At 44.7% G+C, this 25,686-nt stretch overlaps 1 protein-coding gene across 3 annotated transcripts in view; it reads right to left on the reverse strand.

The window, feature by feature from the left end:
* AHRR (aryl hydrocarbon receptor repressor) overlaps nucleotides 1–15,171 on the reverse strand; it is a 133,830-nt gene extending 118,659 nt beyond the window's left edge. The window contains exon 1 of one of the 3 annotated variants that reach the window (XM_069778788.1): nucleotides 15,115–15,171. Coding sequence is in view for 2 of the 3 variants with exons in the window: in XM_069778787.1 (XP_069634888.1) it covers nucleotides 12,486–12,490 (5 nt within the window). In the remaining variant the exon portion in view is untranslated. Of the gene's footprint in view, nucleotides 1–12,485; nucleotides 13,125–15,114 lie in introns of those variants that run through there. The other 2 variants (XM_069778787.1, XM_069778786.1) reach the window with 2 other exon arrangements.
* Nucleotides 15,172–25,686: the final 10,515 nt, after the last annotated feature.

A 25,686-nucleotide genomic window follows, 5' to 3' on the forward strand; every position in this document is an offset into this window, starting at 1 on the left:
ATTGTTCTTTCCTTGAGAAATCATTCTAAAATGATGCATAGTATAGAGATCAGACAAATAGGTCAGTAGTTGCCTTCTCTCAGTTGTAGCTCATGGTGGAAACCCCAGTCACTCTCCAACTGGTTCAGTGTCAGGTAGAGAGTTATTCCAGAAGTACACAGAACAGTTTTTTTCACTATTACTGGGACAATTTCATGTGAAATTAGATGGATGAACTGCTTGGCCAAAGTCTATGAGGGATAAGATATGGTGCAATAAATACTGCTTCACGTTAAGAAAGTTTGTTTGTTTATCCCACAGCCTGTGCTGAGGTAAAGCCTTCTTGCCACCTTCAAAGACCTTGTTAGGTTAGGCTAGCCTACAAGCTCATTTTTTGCAACAGTCTGCCAGTTTTTAAGATTTCATCTACCCTGGTGGGGTTTTCTACTCCAGTGGGAAACTGAAATGGTGTGAAGATGCCAAAAGAATTGCTGCAGTTTCTTGTGAGACCTTACATTGAAAGATATTTTCTTTATATTGTAATACTTTTCTGTTCTGAGTCCTTCCTGTCCATAATATGAATCTATGACTCACAGTTCATTTCAAAACAGTGTCACATGCTGGACTTCCCTTCTCTTGCCTTCATGAGCAAAATTACAAAGAGGAGAAAGACTTGGACAGCATAATTCAACTGAAAACTGAAAGTTAAGAGTTCATTCGATTTCCCAAAAGGACCACTTTGTTTTAAAACCCATTCTGGTTCAGTTGATGAATATGTGACAGCAAATAGAAATGAATTAAAAGACCTCAGTATTCAAACAACTGAAAACCAGGAAATAAATAGCAAACAATATGAGCTAGAATTTATGAAGTGTAAAATGCTGGTTAAGAAATATAAAGGCCCAAAGAAAAATTCGCAAGTTGCAGCGCTAAAGAGAAAAGACAGTGTGCTTTTTAGAAGAATATTATGAACAAAAGAAGTCTAAAAAGTGTGTAGAGTGCTTACTAGATGGAGATGGCTCTATGTTAGAACTGCATAAAAGGTAAGAGTGTTCAACAGATTTATTTCTAGTCTCTGAGAAGAAGGAGAATCATGCACTTGCATGAAATAAGAATAAACCATGCACTCCTCAGGCTTTCTACAGGAACTTTCTACAGAATTAGGACAAGGGGTTACCACAGCAACATCGTGTGAAGCACTGCCTCAGCAGCTGAACACCAACGTCCTAGATACACATACAGCCAAGAGGTGCTTCTGCTACTACCACTAATGCCAATAGTGACATGCAGGTAAAATGAGTTTGAGAATGAATGTACGGGAATAAAGACTGAGTCAGAAGGCTCCTGGCTAATGGTCCTAAAAATATGGCTGAAAACAGCACTTGGAAGTTGTTGAGCTGCACAGAACCATAGACCAAGAAAACATTTATTTTAAAAACTGAAGAAGAGCACATATTCGTGGTCCCGCCTGGACCGTGCCCTCACCCGATCGTCTGTGAGATCTGCTCTCCACTGCTGGGACAGAGTAGCCTGTCTCCACTGCTGTGGGAGGCAGGGGACTCCTTCCCCCACCACCCACCAGCCTCATGTCTGAAAGAGAAACGGGAAGAAGTTCTGGGGACGGCTGCTCCGAACTGTGCTCTTTCCTTTCTCTTTCTCTCTGTAACCCTTGAGAGTCCACATGCTCTGCCCCCCTGTTTGAGGGAGGACAAAGATAAATCCAAAGCAGCAACCTTCCACCCCACCAGCAGCAGGAGAGGGGGTTTACAAGCTTGAGGAGCTTCAGGAGGAGGAGAGCTAGGACCGAAAGGAACAGAATTGTTGAGAAAGGGCAGATGTGAGCCATGATCATTCACTTTCTTACGTCAGATGCATTTAATCACTGCTGACATTAAGTCGTAGTGAAACTCTGAACGCTGGGGAAATCCAAAGGACTGAAAGACAGCTGCTATATGACAATCTTCAGAGAAGGGAAACATAATGATCCAGCTAACCACCGGATGGCGAGACTGACATCCATCCCAAGCAAAATACCAGGAAAGCTGATAGAAAAGACGAATGACACCGCTCCACAGAATTTTATGGAATATCATGCTCTTTGGAGTGAAACTTACTCACTGAGAAGTTGTCACCTCTAGCTGATAAAGGAATTCACTTGCATTAGTAAATCATTTAACTTAGCAGCACAACATTCTGATTTTTAAAAGCCACGATGAAGTATTATAGTGCACAGTTTCCATAAGTAAAGAATTTGTCAAGTGACAGATCCAAAAAAAAAGAGTAATCATAGAGAAATCACTGCTAAATAGAAAGGTTTTTATAAAGATCTTACAGGCATCAAGGTTCAACACAAAGCCATTGGTGATAACATCTGCAAAGTTATAAAAATTTAGAAGGGTGATAAAGAATGCCGAAGATATAGTGAAACAGAGCAATCTGAAGTACCCAGTAGCCTGTTTCTGTTTATCCACAATGCACTTTAATACAGCCAAATGCAAACACTTGTGTCTCAGAATAGGGACTGCAAGTCATTGCTACCGAATAGGGACTGCATCCTGAAATGCCAGTGATTCTTGAAAGAAATTAGGGATCAAAGTGAAAAATGAATGCACTCCATACCCTGAGCTCCCAGGGAGGAGCTGCTGCAAAGGTAGCTAATGCAGTTGCTGACCTAAGTGAAGTGATTTTACCTCTGTTTACAGATATGATGAGACTGATGCTGGAACAGCGTGTACAGTTCCCGTGTAAGTGTTTTTCAAATAATGTTAGAAATTGGAAAGGGTGAGGAAAGAAGCTAAGAAAATACTTGCAGGCTGAAGAAACTGCCTTGCACAGAAAACAGAATTAGGTGACTTGAGTAAAGTACTTTCATGGGGAAGATATGGGTGCTGAATTATTTTAACCTGAAACGTAGCAAGCACTTAGAAAGTGAAGCTGAAGCCAGATACATCCAAATAAGAAATAAGGCATTAATCTGTAACATCGTGAGCATTTAAACACTGGGGCAAGATACGCAGGATTTAATGAATCCTCTTGTCTTGAAATCACTGTTAGATGCCTTTCTGTAATCTACACTTTACCCTAACAGAAGTTATGCTTAAATTAAATACAAGCAGTTGGGCTGAATGCAGGCATACTTGGGAAAAAAAATTTGGTAGCTTTGGTAGCTATAGGAGGTCAAGTTACATTATCCAATGATCTCTCCTTTCATTAAATTTTATGAATCATTTCCTGCCCGAATGTGATCACATACCGCGCATTCAATGTCTGAACTACATAAAAGGGCTGTGCAGACCACAGCTTCGAAGCTGTGCAGGTTTCAAAGAGGCAGCCTGGGAATAAGGAAGTTGTGTTCTCATCCCTGCTGCACTGCAGAACCGCGGCGCAGCTTCACGGGCAAAGCAAGGAGGGGATGGTGCTGGAGTATAGCTTGGGGTTTCGCAGGATTATGTGTTGCTTCCACCTTGGGAGGCAGTGGCTCTGGAAAAAGACTTACACTCGCAACGGCTAACCAACAGAATAGAAATCCACCTGCCTGCTGTCACCAAATTAATTGTGATTAGCATGTTTCTGCCAAATGCTTTGCTTCTGATGAACAGTCATGTTTTAGGAGAAAATATGATAGTGGCTTTGGACATACTATCTTTGCAAATAGCATGCAATACTGTGTCCAGAAGCAGCCACACTTCAAGAGAAACCAGAGCAAAGAGTCACAAAAATTATTAAAGGCTGAGAAAACGAGCCCCACAGTCAAGAGTCCAGGAGCACAAACTGTTTGGGTTATCATGAGGAACAGCAACAGAGAACTTCCTCACAATAAGTAACTACATTATGTAAGAAACAAACATTTCGTGACAGAGATCAAGCTAATTCTAATAAGATCCAATTTGCAGAATTTGAGGCTAATTAAATTCAAACTACAAATAAATGAGGATAACCTATTAAAATAATTTACCCAGGACTGTAGAGGACTCTCCATCACTGAGCATTTTTTTTAATGGAGATTCTTTTTCTTAAGAAAACTGTTAGACCTGTGTGGTGAAGAATTTTTTTAAGGATGTCCGATGGTCCATGTTATACATGAGATCAAAACAAGACCATGGTGGCTCTTTCTGGCCCTAAAATTCACTTTTCTGCCTCAATCTTCTCTCCAGTGAAAAAGGAAGAAGGTTAATTCACAAACCTGAGAAGCTGTTAGAAATGTTAATGGACTAATGAAAAGGTATATAACGCCTGACTTAGAGAGGATGTTCTGCAAGTACTGGGGATCACATGCTAGGCTTACAACACAGCTAAGGTTGTCTGACATGGCATATATAAAATCTCTCTTTAAGTTCCTTTAAAGAAAATACATACAAATTCGGCTACATTTGGAGCTTCTGAAAAAAAAATCCAGTTTGCGTGTGCTCGGGAGACTTGTAGTCTGACAGTTATCTATAGTTACTGCCCGAGCTGAGCACACGTCATCCCCTTCATTCCTCCTACAGGCATCTGCACTATACATATGCATCCCCATGCGCTTTACATGCCTCCCCTCAGAGCAGCGAAGGCAGAGCCAGACTTTCCCTCTCGCTGTTCCTCCCCATCCTGGTGTGCTCTCCCTGCTCCAGCCGCTGCCACCCAGAAACGAAGGACTCCAAATATAAGGCACGGGAATAAGGAGTCGGCTGTGGGAAGGACTGGGAGGCAGACTGAGACAAGGTGGGAGGGGGACAGAAGGAGAATCCTTGTAGTCCTGAGCCTCAGCATCCCTCTGTCACCAGGCAGGACCCCTAAGACCTGCAGGCAGATGCTGTGCTTCATCACACTCCAGAAGGGGACCACTGGGGAGCACTGCTTTCGAATTACCATTAGGACTTCCAAGGCTCTTTTGCCATCGCTGCTTGCATTACGGGAAGATGTCTGAGCGGGCAAAGCTAGACCCCTGCCCCACTCAGAGAGCCCAGGGGAGGAATCGGGGCTATGCAGGGGCTGTAGGAATGAGGGCTGCGTGATGCGAGGCGCGCAACTGCAGCCAGTGACGTCAGAGGCATCAACCCTCATTTTCTGGGAGCCTTGGTCCGATTTCTAAAAGGGATGAGCGTTCAGTGCCACTGCTGAAGGCACCCAGAACTGCACTCTGAAAGAACGGACACCAAAGGCTGCGTCTTCTGAAAAATCACCTCCTGAGTGCCTGGCATTGAGAAAATGAGAATACATCTTTCAGATGTATCTCTACTAATAAGACCATATGTCTCAGCAGTATAATAAAGATTAATTCAGCGGTGGTTTTGATGTACTTAGATATTAGAGTCACAATTATCACAGAACAGTCTGTGACAAAATTAATAGCAATGTGTTTGCACGGGATTTGAACAGTGCGTAGTATGGAGCTGGGACCACAAGGTGAATGAGGATAATAAAAAAGAAATATGCAATTTCTATTTTTAGTATGAGATTAAGTTTAGTGCCTGTCCACCTAGGTGAGGAATTCACATTTCTTTAATGTGAATTTCTTCACAACTTTAACTCCCGGGTTTCCTAATTTGCAAGTGCTTGACTTTGGAGCATGGCAGCCCTTTGCTACAGGGAGGCTATGGAGCTACACTCTTCAGGAATCTCTAGCAGAACAATAATTTCAATCACTATTCTTCCCTCACAAACAAGTTCATTTGGGGACTAAATTATCTCATCAGCCCTCCTTTCTTTATTTGTTTATATAAGAAAGCCTGAAATTAAGTTCAAGGAGACTTTTTTTGAGCTTTGAGGATATAAATAACTAACTTTTTAAAAAAGCTTAGATGCAGGGTTGGGTTTTTTTAAGTGATGTTTTAAAAATTAAGCTGTTTTTAGAACTAACATGGGCACTGTGTCACTTCAGGAAGGATACAGACCATAGCACATATAAAAACACACCAAAAAAATCAGATTGGGCATATATCTGGTACAATCCTTTATAGTTAGCGGAGTGGCATCTCTTTCTACCAGGTCTGACTTTGGTCTTCTGTTGCCTTTGCCACAGACCATCTGAGAATACGGGGTTGCCACAGCAGCTGGACTACTCTTTCCATAGTAAGGTGTGAGCAGTGATGAAAAGTTTTGCTACAGCTGGGGCATTTAAGATTTTGTCTGAACCATATGGATTATTTGATGATTAACAAGACATCCAATCTCATATTGCAGTCTTGCCCTCAGTAGGGATATTAGTGTATCATGTTTCACCTTTGAACTCTCAGGAACATAATATCTTTGAGATCTCTGTCCCTCTGTTATGTTTGCTGGAACCTGACTAACAGGTCAAAAGAAGTAACTTCTGGAGACTGAAAAGCAGATGCCATGAAAGCGTAAGTATCACTTCCATAGAAAATTTGACTAAAAATAGTAAGATAAGTCAATGAAATATTTCTGCCATGAATGTGTAGTGTAGCAGGGCCTTAGTGCAGCTGTCTTCAACCAACAGCTAGTTCAGGTTCTGGGAGCAGCTTTATGCTGGCAACACAGACCTCAGTACAAGCTAACAACTCAAGTATATTTATCAAGCGTATATATAACTTTTCAGATAGGTTCTGCCCAGATTTAGCTCTGTGCTGTCATGATAAGGCTGCTAGAGCTAGTTAGTGCATCAAGTTTGTCTAGTTCATTAGCTTGTCTACACTACTCCACAATTGTAAGTGAGGGATAAATGCCCTTAGATAACAGCATCACTTTGAATGGGTTGTGTCACTTTTTCACAAGACACAATGTGGCCCTGCATTGGCTGGTTTTTGGGTTGCTTTATCCTCATGCCCTGCTCCCCTGTTCTACCATAAGGTGGTACATGTTCCAGCACCCATACACCACCGTGATGGGGTGAACGTGCTGCCAATGTCGTTCTGAGTCGCAGAACTAGCCACAAGTTGCAAATGCAACTATGAACGACGAAGCTATGCTGGTCCTCCAAGCCCTCTTGTTCACCAGCGTTCCTGGTGTTACTCTCCCAGTCACCCATGTTTTAATACTTTGCTTGTCATTTCATCAGACTTTGATTGTCTGGAGTTTGGGGTTCTCTTTGAAATACCAGAATGATCTTTGATAAGACTATTTATCATCCCGCACCCACCAGTCCAAACTAGAGGTGTGGTGCAATTTTGGAGCAAACACTAACAGCATGATGAGAAACCCTGAGTTATACAAAGGGACACTACAGATAGGTTAGATGATTGAACAGATGAGACAGAAAAAGAGAAACATTAGGAACCATTTTTAGGAGTTTTCTACTGTAAAGCCAAAATGGAACTACTAATTTAAATGAAATTTTTATCAGGAAAGGATTACTTATCAAAATCAGGGAGACTCTCCACAGTAGCCAGTAAGCTGGTGATCCCCTCCTGCAAGTGGAACAAGATCCATTTCCAAGTCTTTTGAAAAAGTCTGTCATACATCATAACCATACTCTCATTTCCCTGATTCCTCTCTTCCTTTTCCACAAAAGGCTTCTTAAAAGGTTTTAGTTGCACTCCAGTGCAGAATAGGAGTCAAACTGTGACAGCTCATATGTTTTGTGTATCTATTTTTTCATATATATATATATTTCATGTATATATATCATATATTTGTATATTTTTGTATCACTAGAGACAGTGTGGAAAAAGAAAAAAGTGGCTGTCTGTGGCTTAGAGACACAGCCTGTCCTCAGAGGAGCCTCTGTGACACCAGGAGAACACAGCAGAGTGTTTTCCCCAAAAAAAGAAGCAAAAGAGGGCTGGATCCAAGGCCAACAAAATGGGGACTGACATCTTTATTAGTATAAAAGTTATTTTGAAATGTGTGTGTAGGAGTAGGAGAGCAGGGACAAAAATGACTTATAAACCTAGATGTAACATCAGCTTGTTGGGAAGATGCAATCCCATTCTTCTCCTGGCTTTGCTCTTCTGTGTTCCTCCTCCTCAGGCATTCAGTGGAAGAAAAGGAGAAGCAGAGGGTGAAATGCCAAGAGCCTCATAACAGAGGTTCAGCAGAGCTTAAATATATGAAGATCCACAGAAAAAAAGCCAAAAACTTTCAGGGGAAAAAAAGAAGGTGTTTTTCTCAAAGTTTGAGATGGAAAAAAGGAATGCAGAGAAAAATTGAAATTAAACACGAAATATTTTCTCCTAGAACTGAGCAAGTTATGTTAGCTTGATGCTTAAATTGACCTTGTTATTATTGTTATCACTGCAATTCAGTCTTTTAAAATGTTTTTGCTACCGGTGTAAGAAACAGTGCAGCATTTGAAAGAAGCAGGTCACAGTTTAGAAACACACACTGAGAGCCAGGCTGGCATGCGAGTTGTCAAGATTTTCCTCAGTTTGTGCAAGTCTTCAGTTTAATAAAGTACATGAAAATCAGAATGAAAACTCAAAAGTTCCTGTTCTTTCTGATACAGAATCTGAAGACAAAAGTAAAAGTAAAATCTGATGTAGCTATTATTTTTGAGATTATAAAAGTGGCTAAACAAGTTATACTGGTTGAAAGGCTGGCTAGTTTTGTCTGCTATGCTGACAAGGCACTACTTCAGCACCTTGGTTTGGATCCACACTCAAATTTACCGCAGGTCCTTAACTATGGATGTATAAGTATAGGATTTCTTCTCCAGGAACACGAATTTCTCCTTTGTAAGCAGTATAACATATCTATTCCCATTCTGTTTCTGAGATCTATGGACATAGCTACCTTTTTTTCTTTGTTATTTGACAATTTTTGGCACTTTCTATTGTAAATACTTTTACTCTTTTGGAAACACGTGTCCAGAGGAAAGAATATGTTTAAATACATTTGCAAGTTGTCTGCAGTACTATTTATAGTAATAATACTAATACTGATATTATTTATATCTGTTACTACCCTAAAGTAATCAATATATACAAATTTATTCTCATTAACAACCCCAGCAGTAGTATTTTCCATGTGCTCATTAAATTCTTCATCATATACTTTTAGATCTTTTAAAAAGAACTAAATTTAATTTCCATAAACAAGTAATGACTGCAAGTATTTCACTGTATGTAATTAGGGCAAGAGGTGGGGGGAAATTTAACCTCTTGCCTTCAAAACTTCCAGAATCTTTTTTAGTCTCTAAAATAAAAAAACCCAAATGTTTTATGGATACATCCTACCACAATATAATTTGTCATAAAGCATTTGCTACCATCCACAACCACCTGACACTAATAAAGCAGCTAGTTTAACATTTACTGATTCTCATCCACTCCTGAAAAGCAATAAACAGGAATTTTTCAAGGTGCAAAAATCTTAGGGCATCTCCCCAATTGCAGGATAGGGGAGAGCTCTTTTATCTGCTTTTATAGGATGCCTTCCCTCCCCAGTCCCTGAACACCCATCTATCCCAAGACAGAAAGATTTTGTTAATCATTACATCTTTGCAAATGGGGCTGAAAGGACCCTCAAAAGATCATACAGAACATCCTTCCCTGCTTCATACAGAAGCAGCTGTACCAAAACCATTCAGAGGTTTCAGATCGGAGAAATGGCTTGTGAGCATGAAAGCCTTGTCTGTTTTTTCTAGCTAAATCAATTGATATAATAAAAAAGCGCCACATCTTTCTAATCTTTTACATGCTTAGGCCATCATAGCTGTAACAACACAGCTGTTAAACCACTCCCAAAAGCTGCTTATACTGAAGAAGTATAGTTTCTATGAGTACCCCAGAGATTTTATTCCAGCATTTAACTATTACTAAAATCACAATTTTTTTCCAAACCATCTCAACCTAAATTTTCCTTATTGCAAAGTAAGATCATAGTTTCTTGCCCTAGCTGACATGAACTTAAACAACAGTTTAAGTTCAACTGACTTTGCAGCTGACCCTGTATTTCTAAAGATTTTAAACTTTTTTCCCTTTACTCTTCCCATCTCTAAACTAAATTATTTTAATCTTTTCTTGTAGGTGATGTTTTCTAGCTATCTGATCATTCCTGTTGCTCTCCTCTGGACACTTAATTCGGTCTGCATTTTTTCTCAAGTACCCCGCTCCCAAATGAGCGCAATACACCAGCTAAGGACCCACCCGGGCTGAGTAGGACGAAAACATTATTCATGTATCTTAGCAAAAACATTCCTATTTTTACACACCATTTTCACAACAGTGCAACACTACTGACTCATGCTTAGTTTGTGATCTACCAAATTCCCACATCCTTTTCTCCTTAGCTCATGTTGCCTAGCCAGCCATTCCCCACGCTGTATTTGAGTATATGATTTATTGCTGACTGAAGATAAACCTTTGCACAAAACCTTACAGACTCGCACCCTGCTTGGTTTTCTGGAGGTTGTGACTGTCAAAAATCACTCTGAATTTGACTCTCATCTTCCAGGGTGCCTGAAACCTGTTTCAGCTTGGTGACATCTGCAGGCTGAATGCCCACATGCTCTGACCTGTCATTCGAGCCATTCATGGAACAGGGAACAGCTCTGACAGACCCCTGTGGGGTCCCAACCTGAATGATAGTCTTCTCAATATACCCCTCCAAAATCTCTAGTACCTGTATTCTTCGCCCACGCAACCACCTCAGCAAATTTTGCTTCTCTAGAAATGGCCCGAAACAAGAATAAAACACCGTGTTTGTGGAAGGATTCCTCATCTGAGGACAAGGAGAGGAAGACTCGAACTGACAAGTGCACTAGGAGTTCTCAGACATCAGAAAAACATATGTTGGAGAAGCAAATCCCTGTGAAAGACAATGAGGCCAAGAAGAGCCCGCTTTCCAGACAATGCTGCCGTGACTGCGAGGTCAGAGCATAATATTTGGAGTTTCAGCAAAGGAAAATGTTCGAGAGGCTACTCAGCATCACGACTCCCAGGGATCAGTATACTACCAAATGTAGCAAACAGCTCCCAGAAAAGCGAGACGATGACCCCAAACCTGCCACGTATTCAACTTCACTCTGCCTCAGCTCCATCCGCTCAGGGAGAAATCCACTAATGGTGGATTTTTGCAGTCCTAATGAGCGACAAAACTTGATTTTATGTTAGCACATGCTTTCAGCAAGCTAAACCTACTGAAACCACCACCATTTAGCATCAATACAAACAAAACTTGAGTAAAGAATAAATACTTGATATATTTAATGCATGCACGGATATTGCTGTTGAATACAGAGCAATAGCTCTGGTGCACCAGGCACCACTGCAGTCAGAGGACAGGTCAAATACATGATTGCAAACAACATGTTTTGCTGCCCCAGCTTAACAGACTGCATCATGCAAATTATTTATTCATCGTCTGCAGATGCAGCCTTGATTCAAAACCATAGACAGTATGGTCCAGCCCAAAGCAGTCTCATCATGCGACAAGTACCTGGGTACAGACTAAATGCTTTGCTCATAGATGCTCATATTAAAACTGTTCCACTGACAGGCTGCTAAACACTGCCGTCTTGCACAATTTTATACCACCATCCTGCACTTGCCCTCCTGCTGCATACCAGAAAGCACCTATCAGAGGGAAAGGATAAGATCCAGAAAAAGGTTTCAAAATCAAAGGTAAAAGAGATACGCTGGGTTTCTTGTGATTGTAGCTGCACGCCTGTGTGCCTGAGGATTGCACTCCAGTGAACAGATCCTACTTTGTCTACACTGAAATGGTTATATCACACACTGGTACTAGGGACCGCGGGGTTCATAAGTATTTGGGGTGCATTTAGTTGGCATTACGATGGCTTCATTTTGTCCACCTCACCTGTGCAATCCTGTAAGTCCATCCATTTAAGTTCTGCAGTTACCCACGTCATATTTGTTAAGCTGACAACAGCACACAACGCAGCCACAACTGCTATAGAAACCTCAAAGATCACGACTCTGAAGGTAAATTGAACTAAATCCAGAATGAGTGTCAACAGCTCTGTGGGAGCTCTGGACCGACAGAGACATACTCCTAAAGCATTTCCGTCTCAGGATGTTCAGCTGGTCCCTAGCTCTGAGTCAAATTCCTTGCAAAGCACCTTGAAATTTTCATTCTTCATGCAGACCCAGGAGCCTGCATCAGGGTAATTTTAATCTTAAAAAAAAGCATCCCCTTGGTACACTTAAGGCTGCATATTTGCTCTTGGGTCCATCTTCTTTGCTTTGACCTCAAAATGTTTGTAGAAATCCCGGTCTGCGTTTCCTAGTAGCGATTTGCATAGAGGGCCAACAATGAAACTGTTTCTCCCAGAGCAGCAGCTCTTGCTTCTGCTAGCCAAGTACGGCCGGATTTACTTTTATATATATTAGCATATACCTCTGACATAAAACTGACCTTCTCCTACGAGCTGGTAGCTGGCAGGAAATTAATTTCTGGGGCAAAGACAATTTTTTTGCTTTTCACATCTTGGCGCAGCCGTGCCCCATTCTGAGCACTGGCGAGCGCTGCACTGCTGCAAAGTCCTCCCGTCCTGCTTGCCACGGCTCCGCGGTGACGGCGACCACCACCAGCAAGCTGTCACAAACGCGGCAGTTAGGCAGCAATTGTGCAGGAACATTCGCGTTGACAAACGTCCCGCTGCTTACCTCATGGCCGAACCGATGACGTCTTCGCTCTGCCCGGACCAGGGAAGCGGGCAGGCGCTGCCTCCTGTCCAGGTAACCCCGTTCAAGCGGGAGCAGCCAGAGTCGAGCAAAATCGCACTTGTGCCGTTCAGGCAGATTGTGTTAGCAGTTGATGAATTGTGGTTATCTGAGCTATAGCTTATTCCTCATGGGTAAGCCAACTCAAATTGAAAACATCACCACTCTCCAGCAATGAGTTTGTGTGTGTGGACAGAGTCAAATTAGAAGCACTGTCTGAGTTAGGACTCCAGTTATTCCGCAGTGAAGACAAGCTCATGTTATCCAAATTCACCCCCTTCCCGGGACTCGACTTTATTGGTTATTCAAACATTACTGTAAAAAAACCCTGGCTGACACTTCCTACCCAAACTTGGCAATTCCTTAAATTTTCCTCCAAAATCTGCTTTGTCCTAGCTGTCTCTGGGCACAAAGAGACACTCCCACATCCTTTACATTCCATTTGGGGCTAATTGAACTCACATGTCAGCATGAGTCAGCAGTAATTACCAGGAATATTAAGGAAAGATTTGGCACCAGACCTTGGTTATTCAACAGCAGAGCCCCCACGTTTAGTGGGGTCTGAGGTTGAATCGAACTCCTTAAAAACATGACAGCAAAAGCCGTACCAAATTCTCAGTCTAGTTCTACTATGTATGGGCAGTTCCTGATACCAAAATTGTCTTTGCTGTATTTTTAGGTATACCTACAGAAAGGCAAATCTAATGGAAAAATCATTTCTGACTACTAAATCCTCCACGGTAGAGTTTAAATCTTTTTATACACTGAAACCGATGGATCAATATTAGACCAGCTGGCTGGTTTTTGTAAGTATCCGCACTGCAAATAGGGCCTAGCAATGCATTTCCTCCTTACGATTCCTGGGCAGAAATCTGAATTGATGGGAAGTTGAGGTAATAACGTACCTCCCCCTCCCACGGCTCATTTGGAATAAAAATCCTGAAACCACGACAACCCGGTTTTTCCACATACGAGTGTTCGTTCCCTGCCACTCTTCGCCGAAACAGTCCCCGTCAGTACACCTTCACCATACGGACCGCGGAGCCTCGTGCTCCCAGAGCTGAGGACTGGAGGTATTTACACACTAGCCCAACGCAGCCCCTAGAAACCCTAGTCGTCTCCTCGAGACCAGCGAACACCCGAATACACTTTTATGGTCAGCTACGGAAAAAAAATAGGTTGTCACAAACATATATACCGATGCAGAGACGCGCTGGACGCAGCAGTGAAAAGCGAGGACTGTCTCAGCCTGTGCTCAGGCAAGGGGCGCCGGCGGGAGCAACAGCATTAAAGTTACTATCAAAACCTTAACTGGTAACTCTTTCTGGATCTTAATATCTACAGTATTAGGTACTTTGTTTTTCAAGGAAATAAATTCTTGCTCTTGGTTGCAAATTAATCGAGTGTCTTGCCAGTGAATTTGATCTTGTCAGTCATTAAGTCTCTCGCTTTACATGCAACAATTTAGTCTTAGCCCTGGATAATAACACTCTCTATGGTTCATAAAGGAGAACTGTTTTATTTTATCTACTGCAAACATATGTGCCTCAACATTCTTCTCAACAGACTACTTCTGAGCCCAACCAGATCATTCAGTTTTATTTAAATCCAGTCCCGGTTGTCCTTTTGAAACCTCCAACTACCAAACAACGTCAAGTATATTCTTGGGTTTTTCTCGTGGTTTTTGTTTCTTTTTTTTTTGGGTCTTAAAAAGTCTATCTCCTAGAAACTCACTAAATGACGCACAAACATTGTTTGTGCCCGTCTTCAGAGAAAAAAAAAAAGTTTTTACATGATATAACTTGGTTTTATGCTGTTTGCGTTATTCTTTACTAAAGACATAAGACTATGGCTTCACCCAAAGACGTACGAAATTCTTGTTTACTAAACAAAGTAACGCAAAGTCAGAAAAAGCACCGGAGCCCGTACACCCGCTTTGCCCTTCCCTCACTGATTTTTCCCCCCTCGGTATGTCAAACTGAAACACAACACGCATTTTTAGCTCTGAAGTTATAAACCGCTGAAAATGAAGATTTTGGGGGGAAGTCCTGACTGACCCCAAAGCATACCCACCCCGTTCTACGCCAAGCGAGCGCACTTGGGGCTCGAAAGAGGCGACGTGAAACTTTCTTTCACTCGCTTCCCCCCACAAAAAAAGGTCTCTCGAGGCATCCGTGGAAAGGATGGGTGATGCCAGATGTGACCAAGGTACCACGGCAGAGCCCTCCGCACCCCCACACACATACCCCCCACCCACCCACCCACCCCCGGTTTCAGCCCCTCGGGACAGCACCCCAGGCATCACCCACCCGGGGTCCAGCGGGCGGCTGCTTTCGCGTGGGGAGCTGCGGACCATCCCCGGCGCCCGGCTGGAAGAAGCGGGGCGCGTCCTGCGCGGCTGCGGTCCCACCGCCGCCGAAACGGCCGGCGGGGGGAGCACCGACACCCCATGGGGGGGGAGGTTGGGGGGTTTGGGGGGCGAGGTGGCCGGAGCCGACGGTCCCCCCCCCCCGCAAAGCTGTGACCGAAGCCTCGCCTGCCCACCGCGAGCTCTCGGGATGCAACGACTTACCCCACGGTCCCCGCCACGACCCGGGTGGTGGTGGTGGTGGGGGGGGGAGGAGGAGGGAGGGGGTGTGGTGTGCAAAGTTTCTCCGGGCGAAGGAGCAGCCCCCCGGCCCGCGGCGCAGAGCGGGGCTGGCTGCCGAGGTTCGGCGGCGGTGCCGGGGCGGAGGGACGGGAGCGGGCGGCGGGAGAGGGACGGAGGGCGCCGGGGGTGGTGGTGGTGGTGGTGGCGGCGGGGGGGGGGGGAAGGATGCTCGGCCGCCGCTTCCCCTCGTGATTCAGGTGGCGGGCTGGCGGCCGAGTGACAGGGCGAGCCGCCGGCTCCCCGCTCGCACGCGATCCCCGTCCCCGCCGCCGCCGCCGCCGCCGCCGTCACCCCCCCGCCGCCGCCGGCAGAGGGCGCTGCGGCGGCGCGGCGGCACCGGCGGACGGGGGCGGGAGGCGGCGGCGGCGGCGGGGACGGGGACGGGGACACCGGGCGCCGCAGCGTTAAGCCCGAGTCCCCCCCCGCCGGTGCTGCCCGACGCTCCGCCGCGGGATGGGGGAGACGAACCGGGGATCACACACACACCCCCACCACCACCCCTCGGTGCACCTGCCCGCGCCGCCGCCGAGCCCGGCTTTCCCGAAAAGTTGAAAGGGAAAAGTACCGTGCGGGTCCTTCCCCGGCTCAGGGATGTCTGGAGCGGCCTCAACGCACCCCCCCTCGTCCCCGGCATCGGTGCCTTCGGAGGGGGCTTCCCTCTGCCCCTCTCTCTGCCCGGTGCGGGTTCGTTGCCTTCGGTGGCAGAAGTACATCTCCCTCTGCGTACCGGCACCTCCAGCGCAGCACCGTATTTATCAGGTATTTACCAGCTTCACCAGGAAGCTGAGTAATAGCAGGGATTGATTTTTTTTATTTTTTTTTTTTAACTAGCAGGGGTTTGGGTTTTTTTTCCCCAAAACGTTTTGCCGATGGATTTCTGGTTTGTACTGGGAGTGGCAGGTGATCCCAGTCAAGCAGCAAGGCCTTTTGCGAGCGGTGTTAGATGCTGACGTTTGATAAGTACCTAAAGCGGCTCTTGCGCAGGAGGCTTCAGGACAGGACAGCCAAAACCAGAGCAGGCTGATGCTGGAAGTCCAAGGTTAACAAGTGAAAAACAATCCTCTCCCTGGTGGGATGCCGGTCCTTAGCGAGGAGATCCAAACGTTGAACCCCCAGCAGACTTCTGGGACTGGTTGCTGTGGGGAGGAATCTCTAGTGGTCCTCAGGCCTGGACTGCCGCGGTGTCCCCTCAGATGCTGTGGCAGGTATCACCCCTCCTTCAGAGAGCAGCGTCCTGCGCCGCCTGCCTTCGCCCCAGCCACAGTGCCGGAGCTTCTCAGGCCATCAAGATACAGGTGGCAGGAATAATGTATAGGAAAGAAAAGAACTCCACGTTTGCTAATCATAGAATAGCTTGGGTTGGAAAAGACCTTTAAAGGTGTTTTGGGTTTGTGTGGCGGGGCTTTGGTAGCGGGGGAGGGGCTGCAGGGCCGGCTCCTGTGAGAAGCTGCCAGAAGCTTCCCCGGCTCCAAGTCAGACCCGCCGCTGGCCCAGGCCGAGCCCCTCAGCGATGGCGGTAGCGCCTCTGGGAGAACAGATTTCAGAAGGGGAACCTGCAGCAGGGGAGGAGGTTGGAACGTGAGAGGAACCCCTCTGCAGATACCGAGGTCAGTGAGGGAGGAGGTGCCCCTGAGGAGGTTGATGCCCCCACAGCCCGTGGTGAGGCGGCAGGCTGTCCCCCCCCGGGCCCACGAAGGGGAGCAGGGAAGCAGAGGCCCACCTGCAGCCTGTGGGAAGGACTCACCTTGGAGAAGTTGGTGGAGGACTGTCTCCCGTGGGAGGGACCCCACGGTGGAGCAGGGGAAGAGTGAGGAGTCCTGCCCCTGAGGAGGAAGAAGCAGCAGAGACAACGTGTGAGGAACTGACCCCAACCCCATTCCCCGTCCCCCTGCGCTGCTGGGGGGGAGGAGGGAGAGAAAACCAGGAGTGGAGTTGAGCCGGGAAGGAGGGAGGGGTGGGGGGAAGGTGTTCTAAGGTTTGGGTTTACTTCTCATTATCCTTGTTTTGGTTTGATTGGTAGTAAATTAAATTGACTTTGTTTCTTCCCCAGGTTGAGCCTGTCTTTTGCCCCTGACCATAAGTGGTGAGTGATCCCTCCTTGTCCCTGTCTCAACACACAAGTTTTTCTTTATATTTTCTCCTCCCCATCCCACTGGAGGGGGGGGGGTGTGGCAAGGGGCTTCATGGTGCTTTGTTACCAGCTGGGCTTAAACCATGACAAAAGGTCATCTAGTCCAACCCCCCCCCCCCCCCCCCCCCCCCCCCCCCCCCCCGCAATGAGCAGAGACATCTTCAACTAGATCAGGTTGCTCAGAGCCCCATCCAACCTGACTTCAAATGTTTCTGGGGATGGGGCACCTACCACCTCTGGGGGCAACCTGTTCCAGTGTTTCACCACCCTCATCGTAAAAAATTTCCTCCTTATACCTAGTCTAAATGATCTAATAGATGTTTCGTCCATACAAAGCTTTACTCTCAGGCTGCTTGTGGTACAGATTGAATGAAAATGCACTGCCTGGGCATGAATGTGCTGGGGAAGGAGTGGAGGGGAACAGGAGTGTTAGAGAGTGCCTGAGCCTTCCCTTCTCCCCTCTCGCCCTGGACAGCAGTGAGAAGAGTGGCACCAGCTCCGTGGTAGGTCTCTGTGGTTGCACTTGTGTGGCTTCCCAGCTTCCCCAGCAGTTCAGAGCTGTATCTCTCTGCAGTGCCCCACCACCTGACCTCACAATCACTATTAAGTCTTTGGCTTGACCCCTCTTGTTTTGCTTTCAGCAAGGAGACCTCACTTTGACAAATATACCCACATAATAAGCTTCCATCCCTCTTTTGCCCATGATCTTCAAGATGAGGGGAAGACCAGACCCCAGCCTTCCTGTCCTGCACATGAAGATGGAAGAGCCCAGCTCGCAGAAACACTATTGTTCCAGCAAAATAGAACCAGTCAGTGTTGTTGATTGCTCTGTTACATCTTCCCAGACAGAGCCTTGGCTATAAAAATAGATGCAATAATCCACATGGACAGTTGCAATTGTAAACGGCATTCAAAAAGCAAAAACGGAATTCATAGTTTGACACAGACATATCCCCAATCCGTCAGGATGTGACACATTGGCAACGTGTCTGTGCCAAACTATGAATGCCGTTATTTACTTTTCTTCTGAATGCTATTTATGATTGTAACCTTCACAGTAAATTAGTGTATCTATTTTATATTGGACATTTTCTGAGAGGCTTTGGTATTGTCTGCACTTATTATATTCACAGAATTGATGTAAGTTAGACCGATGCGGGCCACAATAAATCTTCAGGGACTATAGACTGTGCTTATGTTAGAAAGATTTGCCAGCATAACCCTACCAACAAAATCCTATCTGGCAGAGGCAAGGCCTATGTTTGGAAAGAGAAATCAAAGGCCATCAACACTGAATAGCTCTCCACTAGATGGAACAATGGTGCTTCTGCTGCCAGGCCATTGACAGGGAGTGATTTACCCAGAAGAGAATTGGGGAGGGGGGGGGTGGAGCCCAGAAAGTGCTGGATAAGGGTGAGACAGTCATGGGACAACTATTGTTCATCACTTCTCCTGGTGAACTCAATGCCACAGAGGAGAGCCGGGGAGCTAGGAGGTGTCTTGGTGTGTGAAGACACATCTGAGCTCACTGAGCAGGCATGAACCGGCTCGCATTTAGAAGCGGTGTCACCACGTGGTGTTCAGGTCACTCCACCAAATCTCTTAGCGAGTTCGTTTGACTGGGAACAGGGCTGAGCCAGCATATGTCCTGCTTGGAATTTGGACCCTTTTGCATCGATACTTCTGAAGACAACGGTTCAGATGTTTTATGGGAGCTTATTCCATGTACAGCTGAGTGACCCAGCCTGCAGAGAGAATATTTGTGCTGTGTTCTCTTCAATCCTCTGGCTTTTAAATTTTGTTAAAAGTAATTACATTTGCCAGGCAAGAATTGTTTTTCATAATCTTATGCTGCTGACTGTTTATACTTATACCAGCTACGTGCAGATCTTTTTTATACAAGTTAGGCTTACTGAACAACTGCCAGATAGTTCTGCTTTCCTTCTTGAATTTTAATTGCTTACTTGCCCAGCATCTATTTTTAAAATGGAACTGTAAATGGAACAGTAAGTTCCATCACTCACCGTAGAGGCAGGGGGTCAGCGCCCTCCTTACTCCTCCTCCGCTCCCTCCTGCAGGGAATGTAGAGGAATCAGGACCTGAGCTGTCAAAGCATTTAACCACGGGCATAAGCATTTAAGTTCAGGAATGCATCTAGACGCTCTGCAGGACTGGAAGTAGAGCTCAGTATTTCGCAGGGCTGAGACCAAGGTTATCAGGACATACTGATTTTGTATTAGCAGTGTGATCATCTATAGACTCACATGCACAAACGCACACATATACGTAGAGACACAGAAATGGCTGTAGTCGCAGTGCACATATAGAGTAGGAGGCTAGAGACCCGTGCAGTATCAACTGTGTTGTGTGACCAGGAAAGCAGGTTCTGGATAGTGCTACTAGGTGGCTTATAGACCCTTCATCCTCTTCTTAGTAAATCTGTGCCCACATGGGAGTTCAAAGCAGAAACTTTGAAATACAAGTCTGCTTTGTCCTTAAACTCTCTCTACTTGGTGGAAAATGCGTGTCCATTCAAAGGGCTGCTTTGAACACTGAACCTAGACTGTCATCCACACCTTCATTTTCAAGACCACATGCCATCAATTTCTCACATAACCCCACTTCACTTCTGGAAAATAATTATAGACTTTAGTCTGCATCTGTCTTCTTATGGTCATCATTATTTCAAGCACCTATGTACTCAGAGCATCCATTTTCTCTCTAGCATTATAGCTTCTTGAATGTAACTGGCTTCTCAACTGTATCTTTTGCTCATTTTTTAATATTTCCCATTATTTTTAGACTACTGGGAAGGGAGGTGATCGTGTGCAGGAAACTAGCAGGGAGCTGGAAGCCAATATAATTTTCTTCTTGATGCTTTAAATGACACACGCTATTTGAAAAAAGAGACAGACATTCTTAATATTCTCATAAACACAAGCATTTCCTCATGAAGCAACACTGGTTGCTTCTTATTCCTTCCATACTGCTTTTATAAACTCTTAAAATACAAAGTGATTGAAATACACTAGGTGTCCAGATTGCCAGAGCTAGCAATTTCAAATTACTTTCTTTTCTTTGAATAGAGTTTTTTAGAACTATCATATCCTATTTAAAGAAAAAAAAAGTGTGTAAGATGTTTGGATAACATTCTTGTTAAACTGCAAGCAGTCTTCACTCTGGATTTAGCCCCTGATTTAATCAACTGTCCATAATAAATGTGGAAGAAGTCAAATTGCAGTTCAAAAGAGCATCTTGATGACCAGTTGGGTTTTTGTTTTGGTTTGTTTTTTTTAAATTTTCCAAGATGTGCTTAACTGGTATTGGGCAGCTCTCTAAACTTGCATTACTTCTAAGGGTTGTCTCTATTAACCTCATCTGTGTTACATGGCAACAAAAATTTGATCGTCTGAGCTACGTTTGCTCCCATTTTCTTCTTCCTACTCCTCAGAGGGCTGCAGGTTGGTAAGGCTGTGGTGCTGATGTTTCATTAAAGGCTTCTGAATGCTGCAGAGAGGGAAAGAGGAACTTGGGCTGCTGCACTGCTGCTGCTGCCTGCATGCAGGGGCTGCTGCTTGCTTGGTTGCTTGCTCAGCGAGAAGCTGGCCTGGGAGCCGTGGGGGAGAGAAGTCTGAAATCACTGCTCTCTTCTGCCTGGAGCAGTGGTAGATCCGAGATCTCCGGTAACAGCACCCTGGAAGTGACAGTGACCTCGGTATGGAAACTCAGTCACTTTTGTCTTCACTCCCACCAAGGGGAAGGTTGACTTCAGTGGGGGTGGGACCTGGAGTCTAGCGCAGAAACTGTAGGTGGGTGCCTGGGGAACAGAACCACCTTTACAAGCCACAAGAGAAAGGGAGGTGAAAAAGAAAAAGGAAGTGTTTTAAAATAAATGCAGAGAGCTCAAAAGAAGAATGAGTGCTTATAACAAGTTACCTTTTGCATCCTTCTGTGGCACTTTTTGCATGCTTCTGTGTGCTCCAATTCTCTTTCTAGCAACTCCTCCAACCTTTCTAACCTAGAAGTCCATATGAACCTGTGAATTGCAGAAAAACTCAAGGAGAAATGTTTAGCGCATATAGAGACTGGAGAAAGAAGAAAGGATGTTTAGAAATCTAAATTCTAACTGTATTTTCCCAATGGGAGTAAGCAGAAAGAAAACAATAAGAAAATATTTATAACAGCACATTATAAGATACCAAAATGTGATTTGTCACATTCATTTACTGCGAGAAGGCATACAGAAAGTTAAATAGACTTGCTTTCCTTAAGTATTAAAAGAGGGTGCTAATGCAACAGAAAACAGCAGAGCAGAGCCCTTACAGGTCATCATTGTCTATAAAAATCAATAAATAACTGCATCATGTTAGTGAATTTTTAAGTCAGTTCATTCCACATGGTCCATCTTTCCTCAGACAAGTCAGTTGCTAAAAACAAGCAATAAATCATCCCCATTCTTTTATTTTAATACTCTAAAGAATATTTGTTTTTATAACCAAATTGATTTAAGACTTAGCGCGGCCACAAAACATTCTAAACAGATGTCCAACTTGAAAGACACTAATATACTCTCTTACCCTGTAGTTATGGAAATTTGGGGTGCATGCAACCAGAAACCTAGATTTTTAAGCCTAAATGCATTTGGATAACATATATGTTATTATAAATATGTATTTGTAATAACTGACTTCAGTGAATAGAAAACATGCTTTACAGAGCTCCGTAACTGAATTAAAAGCTGTGCAAACAGAAAAGTTGTTATGGTATTTAGGATTTAAGTGCAGAGGAAATATCACTGTATTAATATGTGGATTTCTCTTTACAGCTATAGATGGCTCAGAGAAGGGAAAGTTCTTATTGACACATATATGAAGAATCTGATGTGTAGCACAGCCCAAGAGCTTTTATAATTGTTTGCGCATAGCACTTTCTCTGGGAAGTATTAGAAATATTTCATCCTGAGAGACGCAGCAACAGAGGAGCACCAAACACATCTTTTTTCGACCTTGGGCTCAGAGTTATGACAGTACGGCAACCATATTCTCTTTCGGAAAATTGCCTGCTACCTTCCCCTGACTGGTGCATTGACTGGTAAAGCGAGTATTGCACATTCACCAGACTATTCTGGAGCTTTTCCAGTAGAGGATTAGGACTGGTAAAGAGGGTAAACCCAAATCAAAAGGGGGCAAAATGAACCACAGTGAAAAAGGGGCATCGTCCTGATCTTTTTCTGAGTTCTGTATAAGATGGAGGGTATTTCTTCTATCAGGAAAAATCTCACAGACCTGGTATGAAGCTACGCCAGTCCACCTCACCCTTGCACACAGTGCACTTGGATAGTGCAGGCGTCAGGACCATGTGTGGCCAGCTAGCACTGATCCCACAGTGCCCCATTGCTGACTTTCTGCCTCTACTCATCCTGCTCCCTCTCTACAGCCCCCAATTAGGGACTACCCGAGAAGGGCAAACCAGGCTGTTTCCTAAAGGATCCTCTGTCATATAAAGCAGAGTGATATGGGAATGGGTGCCAGGCTGCGACGTGGGTGAGCAAAAAGGTGGTGCCAGGCAGGGACATCCGTAGCTCAGCTCCCAGTCTCGCTGTGGAGAGCTCCTTGAGATACTTGGAGCGGCCTTAAGCTGCCCCCTCCCAAAGAGCAGGAGCCCATAAGCTGAGGATAGGGCACAGTGGATTTCTGCTGTGGAGGACAAAGATGTAGAGCAATTTTTTTTTCACACTCTGGATGTCCTTATGAGTTTTAAACTGGCAGAACAGCACTTGCCAATTGTAGATGCTTGTGTATGTGCACGTGGTGAGGAATGGGAGGGTAGATCTGGGCGCATTTTTGTACTTCCATTGAATTTAAAATGTTGACTACAGTAAACTGTAATTTGATGTCCAGGTTGAGCACCTGAACTTACCAGGTTCCTTGTGGAGGGTTTTGAGGGAGAGAGGGATTGCATAATGATACAGAGAACAAGAGCTCTGCACAACCCAACAGCTTCTTCCCTGTCCCACCATAAAGTATTCATCTTGGTGAGGGGGATAGTACTGTCTGTTATGTTCCTCCAGGAAATAGTTTGGCTGTAGGTATTTCATGGACATGACTTAGTATGTAAAGTACAAATGTTACCAAGTGTGCAAATATTATGCACTGTGCTAAGAGTAAAAGTTCAAATTAAAGAAAAGGGAGAATTTGAGTGTCGTGGTTTAACCCCAGCCAGCAACTAAGCACCACGCAGCCGCTCACTCACTCCCCCCCATCCAGTGGGATGGGGGAGAAAATCAGGAAAAGAAGTAAAACTCGTGGGTTGAGATAAGAACGGTTTAATAGAACAGAAAAGAAGAAACTAATAATGATAATGATAACACTAATAAAATGACAACAGTAGTAATAAAAGGATTGGAATGTACAAATGATGCGCAGGGCAATTGCTCACCGCCCGCCGACCGACACCCAGCCAGTCCCCCAGCGGTGATTCCCTGCCCCCACTTCCCAGTTCCTAAACTAGATGGGACGTCCCATGGTATGGAATACACTGTTGGCCAGTTTGGGTCAGGTGCCCTGGTTGTGTCCTGTGCCAACTTCTTGTGCCCTGGCTGGGCATGAGAAGCTGAAAAAATCCTTGACTATAGTCTAAACACTACTGAGCAACAACTGAAAACATCAGTGTTATCAACATTCTTCGCATACTGAACTCAAAACATAGCACTGTACCAGCTACTAGGAAGACAGTTAACTCTATCCCAGCTGAAACCAGGACATTGAGATAATATCTTAAACTCAATGAAGTCAAAGTTACTGCAGTAGACTGCCTTCCTCAGAGTTGTTGCAAGAAGACAGCAACCCAACTTTTAGATCTAAAGGCACTTTGCTCCCTCAGGAAGGGAAGAATTGAGACAGGCGAGTCTTGCCAGCATAACACCTGGTAGTGGTTTAATCACTTATGTGCTGATAGAAATAAGGTTTGGGAACCCTGTAGCTTAGAAGATAGGAAGTAGGGAGAAATTTTGACAGAGCCTGCCCTCATGGAGTTTGGTTGTTCACCTTTGCAAGGTGCCATGTCACCTCTGTATCAACTGGCTTTTTTAACAGCCACATCCCATTCAACCACGTCAAGTCCTTCTTCTGCTAGATCACCTGGCAAGTTTAATATTTTCACCTCCCTCTGCTGTCATCCTTGGCCTTTCATTCTCTGTCTCCTCCTTTGTCATTTCCTTACCTTAGAGATACATTTGAGAAATCCTGCAGTTTGTCCCAGAGGCCTCCCTTTCCCACAGTCAAGCCAGAAGTTTGGTCTTCCTTTAACTCAGCAGGTCAGTACATTTCAGGACCAGGCACAAAGCTGTGTTTGTCAGTACAAGGCTCCATAGAGAAGACACAGCCAAAGTGTTGCTTCATTGTGCCTTTGCCGTTTTCTTCACTGTGATTTATAGGAGATTTGAGATAGTGCTTGATAACTTTACTATCAAAAAAATGCTCTGCCAAGATACATACTGAAAATTCACAATCTTTTTCTGAAGTGATTTCCTTTGTGATCAAAATCCAATATGTACGTTGTAGGAGACAAATCCTCAGCTATGCAGTGCTCTGCTCTCGAATGTTTCTATGACAGGGATCATGGTGTGTTGGGATGGCCTATGAAAGTCAGGTATGCAGCACCACAAGAGAAGCAATGGCCAGGTTAGAAAGGTAATGCAGGGGAGATACAGTGCTGCAGGAGCTTACTTGATTGATTCCAGGGAGTGAGGGGGGGATAAGGTGGGTTCTTCCTTTAGCTATTAAATACTTCTAGGTTTTGTGGATAACTATAAAACACATTTAATGCATTTAATTAAGGAATTACCTTAATTCCTTAGTAGACACATTAGATATTCGAGCCAAATTTTGGCATCTTTTGTAAAGACAGGATAAGTAGCATTAGCGGGTCTTATGTTGAACATCCTTAAATTGTTATATCAAAACCAATGAAGCTTTAGAGTTTTGATGTGACAGGTCAGCTGAACTGGATGGCACTAGACCTTTACACTTGTTTCTCCAGCTCTGGCCAGTCTGGCCTTGTCCCTACTTTCCCAGATACTCACCACTTGAGCTGGGGTGGATTGCTGTCCTTTCTCTAAGCTCACAAGAGGCAGAACTTTTACCCTTCCAAAAATGAAGGAGACACAAACAAGAAGAAAACCAAACGGAGGTGACATATGTAGCAGGCTGGGCAAGGGCTCACATTCAGTCATTTTCACCAGTGTGCTAATCCTGATATTCCAGTAAAAAACACCAGAGTCCCTGGGGTGAAAAAAGGAACATGTAGTCTTCCCTTGAGGAATCCTAAGGGAGTTTTTCTGCCTCTTTGGGGCTTTGAAATCA

Source organism: Haliaeetus albicilla, chromosome 3 (assembly GCF_947461875.1).
Source record: "Haliaeetus albicilla chromosome 3, bHalAlb1.1, whole genome shotgun sequence".
In the NCBI taxonomy this organism is placed as follows: Eukaryota; Metazoa; Chordata; class Aves; order Accipitriformes; family Accipitridae; genus Haliaeetus; species Haliaeetus albicilla.